At 36.3% G+C, this 21,194-nt stretch overlaps 1 protein-coding gene across 3 annotated transcripts in view; it reads right to left on the reverse strand.

Annotated features, from left to right (window-relative positions):
* Positions 1-21,194, reverse strand: part of stet (rhomboid serine protease stem cell tumor) — a 1,160,693-nt gene that overhangs the window by 68,789 nt on the left and 1,070,710 nt on the right. For all 3 annotated transcript variants that reach the window (XM_081731925.1, XM_081731927.1, XM_081731926.1), the window contains one exon: positions 7,478-7,595. In XM_081731925.1, coding sequence (XP_081588051.1) covers positions 7,478-7,595 — 118 coding nt within the window. The remainder of the gene's footprint in view (positions 1-7,477; positions 7,596-21,194) is intronic.

The raw sequence follows: 21,194 nt of genomic DNA on the forward strand, positions 1-21,194 counted from the left end.
TGTATGGGGCTGAAACGTGGACATTACGTAAAGATGACGAAAATCGACTGGAAGCCTTCGAAATGTGGGTGTGGAGAAGAATGGAAAGAATTAGTTGGGTCGAGCGGAAAACGAATGAGAGAGTGTTAGAAATGGTGGGTGAGAAAAGAACACTTCTAGATATTATTAGGAAGAGGAAGAGAAACTGGTTGGGACATTGCCTAAGAAGAGATTGTATCATGAGGGACATCCTAGAGGGTATGGTGGCGGGAAAGAGAGGGAGAGAGCGAAGGAGACTACAATTAATGGATGATATTAAAACAGAAAGATCATACGCGAAGACGAAAAGGTTAGCGGAGGACCGTGGAGCATGGAAGCTTTTCAGCTGCGGCAAGTGACCTGCCAATAAAGGCAGAATATCTATGATGATGATGATTAGGTTTCTTAAAGTATTAGGCACATAACTTTCAAATATTGTGGAAAATTTAGCCTAGGCTATAGACAACTGGGTATTTTGCTGGATTCGACCCCTAAGCGGATAAAAGGGTGTATAAAAGTGTTTTGGTACCTCCAATGAAACGTATCTTCTACCAAAAAATTCTGCATTTTAAAACAGAAAAAAATGTTCCAGCTATATATATGTATTCCAAATATGTTCCATAGACTTTATTCATCCCGTGTAAAGAACAGGTATTCTGCTAATATAGGGGAAGCTGGGGTAATAAGACACACGGGGTAATAAGAGACAAAAAAAAAGTGTAAAATATTAACAGTTTTCACAAGTCATATTTCTGTTCTTGGTGTATATATACTTTGTTACTGGGCAACACAATAGAAAATTATTTTATTTCTTCACAATGTACAGGAAGACTCATTCCAGTTGTCTCTTATTACCCCATCCGCAATAAGGGATAATAATATGGGGTAATAAGAGAGACTGATTTCTTTCATGCTGTGCCTTGTTATTAAACTGGGGTTACAAGGGATTGCCTAACACATTCTATTGCTCTACCTTTTAACATATATTTATTCTGGCTATTTTCCTGTCAATTGCCACGTGAAAATTAAGGTTAGTAAAAGTCGTACTTGAAAGTTGAACGATTTTAATTATAAACCATACAAATTACAGTCTTTCATAATTTATGAAGTTTTTCACTCATTCTGAACATTTTGGAATGACAAAATTACACATTGTATTCATATAAGACCTTTTTTTTTAATTAAAAAGGTAGGTCTACATCGTAAAACAACTCTTTAGGCTGCAGTGACTTCTTACACAGTAGGCTATACAAAATTAAATAGGCTATTTCAAAATGAAAAATAGCTGCGTGAATACTTGTAATAATAATGGAATTAAAATTTAAGCCCTAAAATAGAAAGTAGGCCTAGACCAAAACTTTTTTAAACCAAACATTGTCTCTTTTTAAACAGAATAAAGCCTCCTGCTCTTTTAACAATTAACAGATCATTTCCTAATAAAATTACAGGACCATAAAAGATAAACACTTTATTCACTTTCCGAATATCATCATGAGGAGGCCAGTGGAATTTTAACCTTCAGGTAGTGAACCTGGAAAGACCAAACGATTGTTTCTTATTACCCCGACAAAACTAAAAATGGGGTAGTAAGACACACGCATTTTCTGGCAAGCTTAATAATCAGAGAAAAACTGGAACAATTCCACTTTAAAATATCACTAATGCTGTACAAATTTGTGGAACCAATTTTTAGAAACATTTATAATTAAATTGTAAAAAAAAAATGTTCACGAAAAATGCTGGCTTTAGGTGCCTAAAGTTTTTGGTAGACACTTTTTGAAGGGCAAAAAAAAAGGGTTAAAAATTGTCTACAAGCAATCAATTTTTTAAAGACATACACAGAAAGATACAGTAAGCTGTGGATTTTTTTTCGGTTTTTCTGATGAACCAAACTACCAGTCATTTTATCTCTTATTACCCCATCTTCTTCTATATTGTTTTGCCCGAATTACCAATTGCTTCAAATTTGAAATTCCTCCATTTCTCTGGAATAGTTTGTGAACGATTGTAGTTAGTCACAAAAGAGTAATAGTGATAAGAAAAAAAAACGTTATAATATGTGAATTTTACACCAAAAGAAAGACTGCTGGTTTTATTTTTAGAAAAAAGTAAAAAAAAAAAAAAAAACAGAAATTTATAAATACAGTTTAAAATTTTCAACTGTATTGGAAGTGCTGTACAGAAAACTTCATCATAATAACGTAGAAAAATCGTACTTTTTTCTCGTTCTTTAAAAGAAAATAAATACTTTCACAGGAGATAGAAAGAATAAAAACTTTTCTGAGCTCCTGGTTAGTATGCAAAGTAGTATACTCCAATATTCAGCGGGTTTGCGTGCCTGACAGGGGAGTTTCATTCCATTAGCGTTTTCAGAATTGGTTTGAAAAAAAAAGAAAGAAAAGAGACGAATAAAGAAAGAGAGAGAGAGACAGAACAAAAAAAACAAATGGTACTCAGTCACGCTTGTCCCTTTTTTACTAGCACCAAAAAAGAGGGCGTGGCTTTACTTTTAAAAAAAGAATAGGAATTGAGGTTAGCAAAAAAAGTGAGACGATGGTTTATAAAAATGTTTCTTATGTTATAGTCAATCAAATCAATTATCGTTACTTTAAAAAATAGGTTAGAGAGTAAAATTACGAAAAAAAATGTACGTGCAATGAATACTTTTGATTGGAAGATTCTTTTATCAGTCATGGACCAAGAAAGAACTCTTCACTTATTAATGTATTTATTTGTTGTAGATTATAACATTTAGAAATTTGAGTGTACTAATATTCTGACGTCATAAAATGGGACCCCCCAGCCTGGAAACAGTTGTTAGTATTTTCTAGAGTGTCTGGCAGACTTTCCATTCCTTTGGAACTGTGTGTGTAGGGGAGGGGGGAAATTGTGGCTCAGTGGTAGAGCGATTATCTCTGGTATGTGGTGTCCCTGGTTCGATCTCCGGCCACGTAAGTTTTGTGGTGCGTGTCCGTGGGTTTTCTCGGGGTACTCCTGTTTCCTCACCCGGTATAAATTATACAGTTTCTCGTTATGAAGTTTCCAGCATTCCTCATTCTCGTTTCTCTTGGGTCCGAATATTCGTCTTAGGATTTTATTCTCAAATACTTTCAGCCTGCACTCTTCCCTCAGAGTAAGCCATCGTTTTTCGCAACCATACAGGACAACAGGCATGCCTGTGACAAACATCTTGGCATTTCAGCTAAACGAATAAAACGCAAGCTCTGACGCGATGTTGCCGAGTGCTAAGGGGTGTGGCTATGGCTAAGCAGACGAACTACAGCGCGATCAGGTGGCAGAGGATAGATGTAGATATGTACAAAATAAACGTGGCAATACCGCTGGACTCTCATTTGCTAGCCAGCAGGGAACTTGCAGCGCCGCCTTCAAATGCCAAGATGTTTAACAGATTTTTCCTGCTTTCTGTTGACATAATTTCTTCGTGAATATATTTTTCGGAAGGCCGTCTGTTGATACTGATTTCTAGATATCTGAAAGTATCGACTTTACCGAAATTATTATTTAGTATTTTGACGCATCTAATTTGCCGTATGCGATCCGGACGAACTTCCATGTATTCAATTTTTCTCTGCATTTACTTTTAAACTCATGTCCCTGCAAGTGTTTAATAAGACCTCTGAATTTCTTTCTATTTTCTTATCAACCCCTATTAAATTTACATCATCAGCATACGCCATATCCTGGTGAATATAGTTTAGTTCTAGACTCTAATTGCTGTCTTTGATTTTCCTTATAGCGTGCTCCAGAACAAAGTTGAATAATAATGGGGACAACGCATCTTCTTGTTTCAGGTCATTCTCGACGTGAAAGATCGTGCACAAGAATTTTGCTACTCGGACTTTACTTTGAGATTCATTTAAACACATCTTAATTGAGCTAGCGTTTTTGTTATTCCAAATTCTGTGATATTAATAACTAATATTATACAATTTTAAAAATAATTATAGAAAAATTAATAATATTCAAAGTAGAAACTGGACCCAGGATAGAAGTCGATGGAGAGCATTCGTGAACGCGGCATTGAACCTCCGGGTTTCATAGGCCATAGAAATTGAAAATACGTCCCACAATAATGGCGGCTAGGCCAATGGAGACATTGATACTGAGAAATGAATGGAATGGTGGAATGGAGAAAGTGGAAGGAAAGAGGACTCCGAAAAACTCATACACACGGTGTTTGTCCACCACAAAGTTAACTTCGCGCCAGCTGGAATCGAACCAAACACTCCATACACCAGACGTAATCGCTCTACCACTGCGCCACCGCGGCCCCCATAGGCCATAGTTAAATAATAATAATAATAATAATAATAATAATAATAATAATAATAATAATAATAATAATATAAACTCACGAAAAACATCACGAACGAACAAAACAAAGACTTTTGGATCAATAAAAGGGATTTCTCTCCAACATTTTTTTATATACAAGCATTTTTTATAGAAAGAAAAACAACTTCATTTGTGATTCAGAGCAACAGAGCACGCTATATATATGTTGTGGAATGAAGTTGCTGGTTGCTTGTAGGAAGGGAGAACGAAGATCGTACGAAAGAAAAAGCCTTAAAAAAATATCGAAACAGTAAAGAAAAAACAAAGCAAAAAAAAGAAAACACTCAAACCGTTTTTCTCCCAATGTAAGATGAGGGTTCGTGCTTCCTGTTTGTGCGTTGAAATGTAACGCAATAATATGAAATAGAAAAAAAAAAAAACTAAAATAGCGTCTCGCGAAAGTTGGCGAGTCGGGCTTTTCCCAGGAAGTGAGAAATTGAGATTATTGAATTTCTTTTAAGGGATTTGGTTTACCAAATATTCTTTTTATATATTTACCTGTCTCCCCGTGTGTCCGTCCGAGAGACATAAAATCTCCTTTATATATTTACCCTGTCTCCCCATGTGTCCGTCCGAAAGACACAAAATCTCCTTTATATAGGCCTATTTACCTGTCTCCCCATGTGCTTGTCCGACAGAGAGAAAATCTCCTTTATATATTTACCTGTCTCCCCATATGTTCGTCCGAGAGAGACAAAATCTCCTTTATATATTTACCCTGTCTCCCCATGTGTCCGTCCGAGAGAGACAAAATCTCCTTTATATATTTACCTGTATCCCTATGCGTCCGTCCGAGAGATACAAAATCTCCTTTATATATTTACCCTGTCTCCCCATGTGTCCGTCCGAGAGAGACAAAATCTCCTTTATATGGATAATCGAAAATCGGTTTCCCATGTCTTCCTATGGGAATAATTATAATTATGGATATCACCCTTGCTTGATATACTACCCGCAATATTGCTGAGATCAGCGCCTTACTAAATGCTCAGGATACAAAACATAAGGTTGTCTAAAAAGTTAAAATTGAGAATACAATATTATTATTATTTGAAAACGTTATGAGACTATATGTCCGCCATTTTGTTCGATGACCACCTGCCATTTTCCCGTTCTTTGAGAGTTTTATAAAGTTCGTGAACTACATATTAATCAAAATGGTCAAATTGGTCAACTGTACTATTAGAGAAGTTAACGTATTTTTAATTGGCTCCTCAAAAAAAAAGTCTTATATTGGATATACATGCTTTCAGTATTTATTATTTTGATTGACAACGCGCGTCCTGCATTTACAATGAAAAGTCTCGCAACACTATGAAAGTGCGAAATATCTAAAAATATTATTTTAGAATACTAAAATGAGGATATAGAAGGGTTATCATACATCAGTATTTACGCAGACATGTCCGCATTTGGAGAGTAAAAATTCCAATCCACATGCATTTTCCGAAATTCTTTGATTTGTTCTCATTAAAATATATATATATATATATATATATATATATATATATATATATATATATATATATATATATATATATATATATATATATATATATATATATATCAATTTAATTTCAGACATTGCACATGTAAAGATAGGTTTTAGTATTTGTATTCCAATAAAGTTGTTAAAAAGAATCAGATCTATTAACAAATATGAATGAACAAAGTCAATATGATGCTGTTTTTCACAATGTTTTAAAAGTAAATTTAAAGGATTAAACTTAGCATTGCAGTGTCGGAAGTTAATGTTTATATACCGACTTAGTTAAAGGAAAGTGTCCGCCTTTTTGCCGTTTCAGAATATAGTAACCTTAGATGGGACACATAGATAGGGTAAAAATATAGCCACGACTGGAAACGTGCAAGGCCAAGCCCTCCTCGTTGGTCAAGTACCTAGCATTCGCGCTTTCGGTGAATGGGGTCCCGAGTTCGATTCCCGTGAGAAGTCATGCTACATTTCAACCGAAAGGCATTCAAACTGGAAAAGTCCCGGTCAAAAGGGAACTATAATAACCAACTATCAATACTGTTATCTCATCCCAGTCAAAAGGAAACTAGACTAACTCTATTAACAGTTTAAAGTTATGACAGAGCCACGCCGAGTCGCAAGACTTTCTTTTTTCCATAATCGGCTGGTGCAATTGCAAGTATCCATAAACAAATCCATTGCATATATACACTTCATTTTCAGTAAAGCGAAAATCTGCATCTTAAAACAATCATTTTTTGGGATGTGGGCTTGTATTCCTTTATGCAGATTCATTTTAGGAGAGATTCGGTATACGTACACGATAAGAGCTATTGTGCAAAACACACTATCCAACTTGTGTTAAGTGGCCACTGAAAACGTGAATGCTATGTAACCAAGTCAGGGCAGGAGAGCAGCAGGGGCTGAGCGTTAGCGAGGATATGCGTCCGTAGGCAGGAGGCGCGTCAACGATTGTGAGTACACACATGAACGAGGACAGCACAAAACACTGTATCGGCATAAAAACACACATGGCTTGTTGGATTATGTATTTGTACGCTACCAAAGCTAGGCTTATAATATTCCAATATATTTTCAATGCTTGCACAATTGTGTTCCAAAGTAACAAACATTACTAACGTAAATTTCACAAATATGTGGATTCCTTAAGTATCGGACACTTCTATAGTTTTGCGCATTGACGTTTCATATTTTACTTCACTTCACTTTGTTTACTGTGACTACCTTATGGGCGAATTCGTGCTTAACAGATTAAACTTTTATTAATGTATTACTATGTAGGAATGCATCTCACAGGTAAGAATCCATTTAGATTATTTATACACTACTCTATTAAAATATGATTACAAATTTAGTCCGTAAATTTTAGAAATATGTGGATCTGTACACTAAATCTGCACCGAATTTTTAAAAAAAATGATTTAAGATTGAAAATTATTTCACCTTTATTCATACCTTTATTCATAATGGAATTGGCGTATGGCCCCAAACTTTTAATACATCCGGTATAGTACAATCAGTTGCTTCTTTTAAATAAGTTAGATCAACACAGTATAACAAGAATGTGTGTAAAAGAAAAAAAAATAGTAGAAGAAGTTTCGCACTTACCTCTATCAACGTAATAAATACGATGAACAACGGCGGTGGGCAACAGGTATAGTGGTCAGCGTAGTACTTCCGGTCCCTCTCTTCTGTCAGAAATTCATCTGCTATGATCCGGACCATCCTGCAGAACAAACCATTTGCTTGTTTTAAAAAAAAATACCACATTACCCAATTACGTACACGAACACGAAAGATACATTGTAAGCTGTGTAAACAACACATATACACATATTTCAGTCATTCCTAATCGAATGAAAACTAATTCATAAATTGGAAAAAATAGCTATTAAAAAAAATAAATACGTAATTGTTGATTTTAAAAATGCCCGGAACAACAATATACCTTTTAAAACCAATAGCTGCTGTTAGTAATTGTTGCAGCTATGTAAAAGAAATTTGAAAAAAAAAAAATAGATTGTTCATTTTTTATAAATATTTATCTATTTACAAATGCAAATTCTTTGTAATTGCTATTGTCGGGTGATGGAACAAGCCTGGTTAAAATGTCATTCTATTTTCTATACGTGTTCTTGAAAGCTGTTCTTTTATAACAAACATACACAGAGAAAGAAATGAGTATTTGTTTCTAGCTTCGTACAATTTCATTACTACATGTTTCTTAATGGAAAACTTTTCGAAAAATTATCAAGATCTTACTCGTTCAGAAATAGATTACTAGTTATGTTCTGTTATTCTTGAATTATTATTATTATTATATTATTATTATTATGCAATAATTGCAAATTTGGAGGGGAGCGATTGCAAGGGCGCCGATTTCTCTGTAACTTTGGGGGGGGGACATTCATAAAAAAATACATACAACAATACGTATGACAATAACAAATACGTATAAAAATACATATTCATAAAAATACATGGGGGTCCACATGAGCTTTGGGGGAACCCTCCCTCGCCCCCCAGGATCGGCGCACTTGAGTAATTGATCTTTATGGATTATTCAGATTTTTTAATACATCAATTGTTTTCGTGAACGAACACGACATGCAAGTACAGTAAAAACTCGTTAATCCGCACGCACGGTACTCCGAACGCCGCGCTACTCCGAACGGCCTACAGTCGTCGTCTGTACATACGTACTATATTTTTAGATAAAAAAAAGCAGGTAAGAAAATGATTAAAGACTTTTTCAAATGACTTTTTATAGGCCTATAAAGTTACTGTACTGCAGTATTTACAGAACAGTAACATACAAAGTTTCATTTTGTAGTAGGTCTTTATTCTGTAAGTTTTCAATTTATTATACGTACGTACATACTGTTAGTAAATTTACGTAGGTATTTTAAGCTTGTTTCGGGTGGGTTTTTTAAGCTCCTTAGTAATCCGATTTTTTTAATAATCCGAACAGCTCGAGCAAACAAATGTTCGGAATAACGAGGTTAAACTGTAGTTAAATTTGGCATACCACTGAAAAACATAATGGTTTTGAAAAATTGTGTTCGCAGAACAAAACGAAAAGGGCTTCGCCCTGTTTCTAATGCTGAAAATTCTATTTGCCATGTTTATTCTATTGTTTACAATGAGAATTCGAATTGGACCAGGGCCATTGTAGCCTGTGCCTGACTATAGGTCTCAAATATAGCCTTGATGCTGACAAAGAAAGTAATTAATCCAAAAAAATGAAATGAAATGAAATCTTTGAGTTTTACGTCCCACGGTTATGCCGGTTAGGCTAAAGGAGACGGTGATGATGAATAATGAATGAAAATGGTGGAATGAAGAAAGTGGGAGGAAACGGGAGAACCCCAAGAAAACCCACGCACACGGTGTTTGTCCACCACAAAGTTCACTTGGCGGGGGCTGGGATCGAACCCGGAACCCTAAGCACCAGAGGTGAACGCTCTACCACAGAGCCACCGCGGCATAATTAATCGAAATTCACATGGGATAATAACGGCGCTTATGGCAATGGCTTATACTTTACAATGGACAGAAAGGCAAATCATCACATATACATATCTAATCAAATTTTGAGTCCGCTTCAGGTGCAGAAAATTGGATGAAAAACGCCAATTAATCCATGAATACCTAAAGTTGGTTTTAAATATTTTCTAAACGAAAAAAAAAGCTAATCCCTCTATATCATGGAGTTCAGAAAAATGAAGGTCTCGATAGCACCTTCCACAGAGGAACAATCACCGAAAAACTTATCTCCCATACAAGTCAATGAGCTAATTTACCCCTGAAGATATGCAACCATATTTGCATCTTTGTTTCTTAGTGTTGCAAACTCAACAGGAACTTTCATAAAATTCATAGTGTCTTTGGAATAACGTGATGAATGTTCATGTAGGGCTGCAATCCAGCTCCCTTGAAGGAAAAATAATGTGGTGGGGAACGGCCTGATTCAAGCTCTGATCGTGTGTTCAAGCTCACGTTAAACAGTAGCCCCTGTCCTTCGTAGTTTCGTTGTTGCAAAGGAACATGAAACTCAAAAATAGACGATTTTCTGGTTTTCTTAAGTCGCAAACATCTCATTGATGCTGGTACGCTGGCGTTTGTTGAGGATGAGAACCCCAAGATTATCCACCATACGATATTCGTCCACCACAAAGACCATTTGGTGAGTGCTGGAATCGAACTAGGGACCCCCAAAAACCGGAAGAGAGACCTCTACTACTGAGTACCCTCAGTTAAACTTCGTTTCATTTATAAATGAAATCTTAAGAGTTTAACGTCCCACGATTATGCCCTTTAGACTAAGAGAGACGGATGATTGAGGCAAGTGAATGATGATCTAACAACCAGTGGAGCGAGATGTGGTAGGGTTGCCAACTCTGGAAAATAAAAAAAACGGCACTCCCCCCCTTAAAAAAGTCCCTATGATATAGGTCTAAGTGTGAAGTATCTCTGTTCGGGCCCATCCATGAGAAGGAAATGTATTATCGTGAACAAAAGTGCATTAGTACCTGTATTTTGCATATCCTTAGTACAGTCACTAATAAGCTTAATATATAAATTATGCTATAAATGAGAAACTGAAGTCTGTATTGATCATTTTATTGTATTTACCAGTAACTGCCACTTTTTTTTTTTTTTTTTTTTTTTTAATATCGAAACAGATGAACAAAGGTATATTAATCTTTACGTGACAATTTCGGATTTGGAAAATGAAATTTATTCTTTAAATTTATACTTCAACTACAGGAAAATGCTTTAAGAACTCTTAATAAATGTATAAAATTCCTTACAAGTAAATTTCAAATTTTCCCCTGATACAGTTCCTGCCATCGCTTTAAAATTATCTAAACAGATGAACAAAATATATTAATCATTGATAAATGGTGAAAGGTGACAGTTTTGGATCTACAGAAATGAAAGTTACTTTCTTAAATCTATACTTCGAACTAGATGAAATTCCTTCGAACTAGATACAAATTTGAAAAAAACGGTCATAAAGGAGTTGGTAACAGCAATATTTCCGGCCAGGCGGGTGAAAAACCGACCAGTTGGCAACCCTAGAATGTGGGAGAAATTGGGAGTACCTCGAGAAAACCTAGGAACACGAACCAGAGACCCCACGCACCAGAGGTAAGCACTCAACCACTCAGCCACCGTGCCCCTCGTTTTATTTACAGAGTGAACTAGATATAAATTTCTGCTAAATCAAATTACGTTTTGTCATGTAGCATTTTCTGTACTGTGTTAACTAAATTCGAAATAAATCTTATATATAAAAGAGAACGCACAAATCCTTTGTTCCCTCATCACGCTAATACGGCTGAACCAATTTCTTTCATTTTTGGGGGGTTATTAGGATTTGGACCCTAGATGGTTTTTATCATATCACTTTAATTTTCAATTACCAGTGTCTTGAGATAATTGACCATTCAAGTGTCCATAACGTACAAATCCTTTGTTAGTTCATCATAGGTAAAAATAAACGTATTTATATGCAACCCGCATGACCGTGTCACTCGGCGGGTTAACATAAATGACAGGCGATATAATGTTAACATTTACTGCAATCTACTATGGTTTTTATCATATCACTTGAAAGCGAAAAAGTAAAAATTATCTAATTAACAAGGTTTATTGCGTTCCGGGGTGACCCCAGCGAAGCGGGGTGAACGCTGCTAGTGTTTTATAAAATAATAATAATAATAATAATAATAATAAGAAGAAGAAGAAGAAGAAGAAGAAGAATAAGAAGAAGAAGAAGAAGAAGAAGAGGAGACTGCTGGCTACTACTACCAGTCAGTTCCTAACTCTGACATGAACGAATTCCCTTTTCTCTCTCTCTCTCTCTCTCTCTCTCTCTCTCTCTCTCTGTCTTTGAGAACAGACAAGCGCGTTTCTATCATTGATTCGTGTTCATTGGGGGCCCAGGCGACTGACGTGGGCCGACTCTGAATTGTTAATGCTACCAAAGAGACTTTCGGAGTTCACTGGCCGCTATGTTTAAAATTGAAAGAAAGAAAAAAAAATAAAAAGTAAATAGGGTGAAAGAGGAAAAAAAAGAGGGGGATGAAAAAAAATTTTCAAAAACAAAATCAACAAGGTTGAAGTATAAACACGTCTGACCTCATGTGCCATTTTATTTCGCCACAACATGATTCTCCCTCTCTTTCTCTCTCCTCTTTCCTTGTGTGATCTCGGCTTTTCTGAAGTGTTATGACCAGCGTTCAAATAGGTTGGGAAAGATTCCAGCGAAGCCAACGCCTTACATGTGATCCCAATGAGTCAACGATGAAGAAAATATTAAACAATTTCAGATAAAAAATTTAATCTTACAGATAATTAAAAAAAAAGTAAGTTTTCTTTAACATTGTAAACCTACAACAAACTTCAAACTAGTAGCGTACGCAGAAGTTCGTCAAGGGAGTTCAATATTCTACGTTCATTTAATTTCAAGAGTTTGTACTATATTATATATATACATCATATATATATGTATAGGTTTATTTTTGCATATGATCTTGGTAAAAAAAAAGAAAAAAAAAACCAGCCCCGAACCCCTTGTGTACACCAATGCTTGAAAGTATGGGAATTGGATATTGAAACCGGAAGTAGAAGATATCATTTCTGTATATAATGAAGTCATAATGTCCGAGGTGCAATCTGTAACAAAGCAGTTTCCCGCCGTCTCAAAGTATTTGCTTTATACGAATTAATGTTGAAACCAGAAAGTTACTGATTTTCTTTTTACTATTTCTACCTTCAATTGAAGCATAAAAGCTAGGATCTATTTTAGGAGAACTGTATTCATAGCGATGACAGTTTGGCGCCTAATATTAGCTGAAATCGGGGCGTATCCAGGGGAGGGCGATTGGGGCAATCGCCCCCCCCCAGAAGATTAAACTTTCTTATTTTATATATATATAAATAAAACCCATTCCAAAGTTTGGAGCCCTTAAAAGTAACAGTATGACAACTCACCGCCCCTTCCCCCCAGAAGTCGGTCCTGGATCCGCCCCTGGCTGAAATGCCCGTTCTTCGCACGAGGACGATAAAGTTTATACAAAATATCTTGTAGAAACAAATTAATAAAATAAACAAATAATCATGACAAACGCCTTTGGCTTTCCTCTCTTAATTCCCGGCCCAACTAGCATGCTTGAACTTGTGCCTAAATGTCATCGGGAGTGTCATCAATCACCTCAGGAGCCATGAAAACTATAGATTTAACACCAATATCACTCGTTTTCTATTTTTTTTTTTTTTCATATACATGCCCCCTTGCCAACTCCAGTGAAGTCTTCTGTTAACTTGTGCTTAAATATTACAAAGACAGTTAAAAATCAGTTTAACGATTCCTTCTATTGTGTAGAACTAGCACCTAAGACTGACTATCGATCACATCCTTTTATGTAGATGCGCCTGCCCGCATAACAGAAAGGTAATGTTTGACTGCATACAAACAAGGTGTTCTTCGAAATATCCAAAGCATTTTTAGAAACAGCCAGAAACGTGCAGATGTTTTGACTTCTGGCAAATCCCGACTCCGAGACAAAAATCCGAAAGAAAAACCTGCTTCGTAAGCCATTTCATCTGGTGAAAATCTGTACACAAAATTAGATATCTTTAATTCTAATCCTTTCTTTGCGAAATACTGATGACAGACATACAATTATTATTATTATTATTATTATTATTATTATTATAAGCTCTAACCATTCATCGTTCTCGGGTCTTAATAGAGATTCTGGATAGAAGGAGAGAGAGAGAGAGAGAGAGAGAGAGAGAGAGGAGGATATTCGTATTTCATTGCTCGATTTTAGCCCCTGATGTTAGTACACCCTCATAACTAATGTGCAATGCTGGTTGCATATAGGCAGGTCGTTGTTAGTAGTAGTAGTAGTAGTAGTACTAGTAGTAAGATTGCGAAGGGGATAGATAATTCTTTTTTGGTTGTGAAAAATTAAAATTCAAGACTATTTGTTAAAAAGAAAATGGAGAAGAAAATAATTAATCGAAATTGTATTGTGAGGACGTGTTTGGAAGAAGAAATAGAGGAAATAACATATTTCTCATAGTATTACAGAGAGAGAGAGAGTAATTATTGTGTCAATAAGAATTAAGAGCTCCTTCATGGCTAAGTGGTTTGACGTGGGAGACCTGGGTTTGATTCCTGGTGGGAGCTCATATGGTTATGATTCCATCTTAATCAGTAGGTCCACATTTCATATATCCTCGCTGCTAAAAAGGAAGCTAAACTGAAAATCCACTCAACTGGATAATTTAAAAAAAAAATAGTAAAAGAATACAGTGCATTCTAACTTGTAAAATTGTTCCAAATAACTTGCCGGTAATTGCGTAATACTTATAAAATTAAATGATGTTAGCCTTACGTCAGTAAGTACCAAACTGAAACAAGTATCACAGGTGAGCACTAAAGATGGAGTGGGTTGTGGGTTAAAAAGACGTGACCCACTACGAGCCACCACTCTGCTCAGTGAATTGTAGACAGCATCTTCTGAATCCTGGTGACTTTGTCTACGTTTTACTTTCAAGACCTCCATTTTTCTTTATTTTTCATTTGTTTCTATTTACTTAAGCGAGATAATTATATATATGTGAAAAAAGAACTTCAGGGATTTTCTGATATTAATATTTGTAACTGGAATAATAACAATAGGACTTAGCTCTTGGCTTTCGAAACAGTCGAATTTTACAGTTTTTCCCCCCCCTTTATGTTAGACTACTTTACCTTCATCGGAAATTTTCGAATTTTATCCTATATTCCAATGAAAAGTGTCTATAGTTCAACAAGGAAATATTTATACATGATTCGTAATTAAACGCCGTGACAAACATCTTGGCATTTGAAGGCGGCGCTCCAAGTTCCCTTTAAATGCTGCTAGCAAATGAGGAGGGCTGCGGTATTGCCACGTTTATTTTGTATACATTCACCCCTTGCCACCTGATCGCGCTCTAGTTCGTCTGCTTAGCCAAGCCATAGTCACACCCCTTGCTCACTTGGCAACATCGCATCAGAGCTTGAGTTCTATTTGTTTAGCTGAAATGCCAAGATGTTTGTCACAGGCTTTAAATTGAAATGCATCGTAACATGGCCCGTGACAAACAAATTACCACTTTATATCTTAAAGGTCAGATCCACCGTTATTGTAACAGAGCGATGCTTGAGCGATTGATCGTAGAAATTTAAACTCTTGATTAGTGATGATTTCACAGCCTTGTTTAATTACAAGTGTAAACTTTTTAGTCAATGGAGAGGGGGGGTGGATCATGGGTCAGAGTTGATGACTATGGGATTTGATAGGTAGTGGGTCAGTGGATCATGGTGGGTGATCGATCAGCCGTAGATCATGATGGGTCACGGTGAGTGGTGGGTCATAGTGGGTCGAGGGTTATGGTGTGTCGTGGGTAACGGTGGGTGGTGGGTCAGTGAGTTATAGGTCAAGTTTTCATTGATCTACATCATCTCTGGTGACCACTCTATTGGAAGTCCACGGTAGCTCAATAGTAGGATGCTCACTGCTTTGGTGCGAGAGGTCTGGTTCGATCATTGGTCTCGGAAGTTTCTACTCCACAACACGTGTCCGTGCGTTTTCTCGGGGTTCTCCTGTTTTAATCCTATATTCTCATTCCAACAATTTTCACAGATTTTCATTAATCACCCATTCTCTTTTAACCTAGCTAGAAAATACATTTCTTTTCATTTGTGGGTACTCTACCGCTGCACCACACAACCAACTGCAATGCTCACAATAATGGTAATCGCCGTGATTATGGTAATTATGTTACAGTAAATTGCATGAGAAAATATAAACATTTCGCGCCCTACAGCACACAATAATGGAGATGATAGAAACATGTGTGATTCAGTCTACGAACAATTATACATTATAAAAGTAACCGTTCGCTTATGTTTAACTTTAATTAATATCCTGTTATGTTTGTAACACTCCAGTTACTTAATTAAACTAAAAACAACAGTAATCACTCGCTGATATATTTTTTTCTTTTCACACTGTATCCACACAGTTTTTTTTTTTATGACGTTGTGACTACATATACCGGCGTTAGGAGGTGAATGGCTTGCGAATGTGTGTATCTATCTGTCCATCCGCCCTCCCCCTCCGCCCCGCCCATCTCAATAATAACCTCTTCCTGTCGTTAATATGTCCCCACCTGTCACTTTGACAGAGAACGAACGGGGCGAGGTATCACTCAAACAAGGTCATCCCTTATTCATGCTACTTTTTTTTTTAATCGCATTTTCAAAGGGAAAAACTCCACATTTGAACTGTGAAAAAATACAGTATTTTTTTAAAGTTTCCGTTCTTTTTATGTTAGGTGACCAATGAAATGGATCTGAAATAAAATTGACTGAAATTGAAAGAAAATAAAGAAATATTTATGTTGAACGTAACAGAAGAAGCAAACTCGTGTTTATCTTGACATATCTATAAGGTTCCTCACAGAAAAGTAAAACAAACAAAAAATCTTCGATTGATTGATCATTATTTACGCCCTTTGTCTACAGCGAATCTATACTATAGGACGAGATCTATAACTTGATTGATTGATTATTGGATATTTGATGGAGACGTGATCTATAACTTGATTGATTGAATATTGGATATTTAATGGGGGCGTCAACACAGGGGTTATCTGTCCCTGTCACATAGAGATCCACAGCTTAACAGGGGATAAGCACTGTAGTACTAGGATATTTGCACACCGGAATCGAAACCGGGATCTCATTCACCAAAAACATGTGCACTTCTATACCAGTCATTTCCAAGTGAACTGTTCTGTGACGTCACAGGTTTCTACTACATTTCATTGAATACAGCAGGGAGAGAAGAAACACGCAGGTAACCTGACAGGCAGTTAAAAAACAGTATTGACAGATCAAGTAAGATCGCCGATAGCGTAATTGATGGTTTTATAATCACAAAACTCCTAGATCCATGATTATATAACACTACATTGGCAACACTTGCTCTTTACATTCGCCTACGTATATTCTATACTTCTCCTCATCATCATGTTTCGCTTTTCTTCTGAAATTGTAAAAGCGACCTTTTTCTTTTTCATTTTTTTAATTTCATTTTTTAAACGTAATTGCAGGACCTTGAATAAACAGTTGAGGAAAACACTCATAAAACGTTTCGTGTGGAGTGTTGTACTACATAGGGCAGAAATATGAACATTACGCAAAAAAGATGAAAAACGACTGGAACTTTCGAAATGTGGGTGTGGAGAAGAACGGAGAGAATGAGTTGGTTCGAGCACAAAACGAGTGAGAGGGTGTTAGAAATGGTGGGGGAGAAAAGAAGACTTTTAGATATTATTAGGAAGAGGAAGAGAAACTGGTTGGGACATTGCCTAAGAAGAAATTGTATCATGAGGGACGTCCTAGAGGGTATGGTGGCGGGAAAGAGAGAGAGGTGGCGAAGGAGACTACAATTAATGGATGATATAAAAACAGAAAGATCATACGTGAAGACGAAGAGGTTAGCGGAGGACCGTAGAGCATGGAAGCGTCTCAGCTGCTGCAAGTGACCTGCCAGTAAGGCCAGAATACCTATGATGATGATGATGATTAGCAAAGCCCCTCCGAAAGTTAGCAAAGCCCCTCCCAAAACAAAATCGTAAATACGCCACTGCTCAGCCTAATATATATTTTATGATCCGTACGTATTTACTAGATACCCCCTGAGAGCTTAATATGGTTCGAATACAACATTAAGCTTTTTCGTCTCCTATGTCACTTAGGGATAGCCTTTTTCGAAAAATCTGTTTTTCGATTTTCAATTTTTCAATTTCATTTTTCAATTTTCTTTTTTCGATTTTTTGTTTTCGTTTCTAAAAAACACTTCGTTTTTCGAAAAAAAATGTAGGGTACAGCGGGGTAATTCGAATAGGCGGGGAATTTGAATAATGTTAAGCATTTTGCCAGCTGGAATGGAAACGCGGCTCGCCATGTTAGTGAACCTATGGTGGATTTGTAGGTAGTGGTTTGCAGAAGTCGCTCTCAGAAATACAAAGTATTCCTTCGGTTCCGAAGGCTTATACGATTTTTTGTTTGCTGCAAGGTAAGTACGAATGTGTGTATTTTTAGGTCGTTATAATTTTCAACGTTGTTTCCTTAAGCTTTTCTTATTATTAACTGGATAAAATGAAACCGCTCTGAATTATAATCGTATCAGTAGCATGTGGGGCATTGATATACTGTACACTGGCGTCAACTAATCAGCAGTTTTCATACCACGTTCTGAATGGAATATTCGTCGACTGCGGGGAAATTTGGATAATTCAAAACGGGGCAATTTGAATAGCAGTGAAATTAGAACTATAGGCCTACTATTTTATATTTGTTTGTCAAAAGCGAAAGCTTCTAGTGTTAACAAGGAAACTGCGAATTCTTATTTTGACTTACTGGGAAAATTAATGAACAAGTATGATCTCCATAAACCATCGTAACCGTATTTATAATATGGACGAAAGTAATCTTCCTCTAAATAACAGACCCCTAAAATTTTTGCAGAAAAGGGCAGAAAAGAGGTGGTAAGTTTAACATCTGTTGAGCGAGGGGAAAATGTAACGGTGATAGCATGTTGCAATGCCAGAAGGTCTTTTATAACTCCTGTAGTAATATTCAAAGGCGTACGCCTAAATCCGGACTTTAAAACCCAAAATCTCACTCACAACTTTTGTCCTTAGAGTTCTACCAAATTCATGACATCGAAATGCTTTACCCACCTCCACACACAACACATGTATTATAACCACTCGATCGCTCTGTTTTTAAGGCCCTTAAAGCCAATTACCATCAAGAGGCAACTATCTGGATTCACTAAAACCCGAGGTCAGTGATTAGTAAATCTCAATTCTGCATTTTGTTCACTGAAGCCTAGAAGTGGACAGCTTCTGTTGGACTGGCAGTTAATAGGTTATCATGTACTGGTATCTTTCGTTTAGTCCACAAGCTATTGAAGAATTTCGATTCGCCCCTTCGGAAACGTATGACCTTATACATTTTGAGGAGCAATCTTCTCGGGAAGAAGATCTTAACAATGCGCCTTTTTCTTCCGGTCATGGCTCTCAAAACTTTGTCCCAACGAAGCCTATAGATGAACCCATACAAGTGCTTCCCAGCCCAGAAAAAGTTTGTGTGCAGAAGAGACGACGGAAAATCATGCCACTCAACTTCTGAAAATTCGGGCAATGAGAATAAAACACCTCCGAGGAAAGACGCAAGCATCGGGTGCAACAAAATCCAAATACACTACAAGAAAGAAGAGTGCTAATACAGAACCTGCCAAGAAAAAAAACAAATGAATGCTCGAAAGAAACTGATATCCTCTACCCCTTCCAGTGACGAAAATGTAGGCCTAAGTCTAAAGATGGCTACAGGCAATGCAAGTGAAACAAGGAATTGCTGTTTTTGCCTTCTTAATTACTATTCAGAACGTTCTGCTAGAAAGGGAGACTGGATTCGTTGCCAGCGTTGTAAGACATAGTTCTACGAAGTCTGTGTCGGTGCAGAAGGTCGAAAACAGTTTATCTGTTGTCGTTGTCGTTAACTACGATCGATGGAAGATGAATTAACCAATTGCGGCTCTTTGCCTTAGACACTTTTCTGAACATTTTTTTTTTAGTGTAGGCCTACATTCAAAAAGATAGCTATAGGTGACGCATATTTACAATTTATGTAGGCCTACTTCTTTTCATTCAAAACTAGCATATTTCAACTACCGTAGAAATTGCAGTCTAACTATTAAATAGTTTATACATTATTTCTATAAGACTTGTTTATTTTGTTGGTTATTCATATTACCCCACTCATTATTCAAATTGCCCCTCACATTTACGTTTTTCGAAATTTCGGCGGGGAAATTGAATACCCAAATTTCACAATGTTGTACCTTAGATACTATCTTAAGAAAAATTGTTAACTAATAGTAAGGTTCAGAGTTTTTGTTCACAATTTTATATTTGAATACCAGTTACAGTTTCCGAGATATATGAGAAAATGTCTGAAACTATTCAAATTACCCCGCTGTACCCTATTTCGTTTTTCAAAAAAATTTCTTTTTTCGAAAAATATTTCGTTTATTTTTGAAAAAATTCGTTTTTCGCTTGTCAAAAAAGTTTTCGTTTTCGAAAAATTCATTTTTTCGAAAGGGTGTTTATCGAAAACATGTGCCCATCCCTAATATTGATGCTAAATGGGGTGCCAAACTCCAAATTAATCAAGTATTTAAAGTTTGGCAAGTATAAAGCAATCAGCCGGGGGAGGAGGAGGCAGAGTTCTTTAAATGAACGAGGGATGTAAATAATACTGCGAAAATATTGGTTACTCAGGTTAAGCACGATCAGAGCTATGCCCCGGAGAGAACCAGTCCCTGAAATCATCATCAAGGCTACCATATCCACATGATTCACACATTTCTCCAACTTATGTTGTCAGTTAAATTACAAAAGGTGTCCATTTTAAGTAGTTTTACTGTATTATAATAGAAATTCATACTATGCAGAACAGGACAAGCGAACAAGATAACAATATGTCCACATAATGCTTACGTGGTTGATGTGTTTTACTGTGTAAGGTTAATAACCATACATGTTTTTCTATCGTTCCCTCGTTCCTCTGCTTCCGTAGATTGACCTTAAAATATACGCTGATTAAGGATGAGAGAACGTTTACCCGTCTATTTAAGAAACCTTTTCTTATATTAGGTACACACATAGTGAATCAAACAAAAATTTGAAGCACCCTTGTGCATAACAGGATACATTTTGCTACGTGATAATGTTACTTACTTCCCTTATTTTTGTCTCTCTTCCTCTCTTGTTTCCTATCACCTCTCCTACATATGGGTACTGTATTTATATTATTAGGATCACGTAGTGCTGCTAATAAAATGAACTGTTAGTATATAAGTCCATTTACTCCGCACTATAACTCTTGAACGAAAGAGATTTTTTTTTTTTTGCAATATACAACTAAAGCGATTATGACGGCCAAGATCGTCAATCGAATCAATTTGTTAATATATCCATGGGTAACGGTTACTTTAACAATGGCTATCCACATCCCATTTAAAATTTATAACATTCACTAGCTTATATGCAACCTGCACAGTAGCAAGGTCATGTTGGTTGCCTACAATAAAAGGATAAGTACAAAAGTGGTTATATACATATCCCATACATGGAATCGGATGACCTTTGTTATTATATTTAGCAAAATTCATTAAAACACTCAATTCAAAATTAATTATTA

Source organism: Thermobia domestica, chromosome 11 (genome assembly GCF_964235325.1).
Source record: "Thermobia domestica chromosome 11, izTheDome1.hap1.1, whole genome shotgun sequence".
In the NCBI taxonomy this organism is placed as follows: Eukaryota; Metazoa; Arthropoda; class Insecta; order Zygentoma; family Lepismatidae; genus Thermobia; species Thermobia domestica.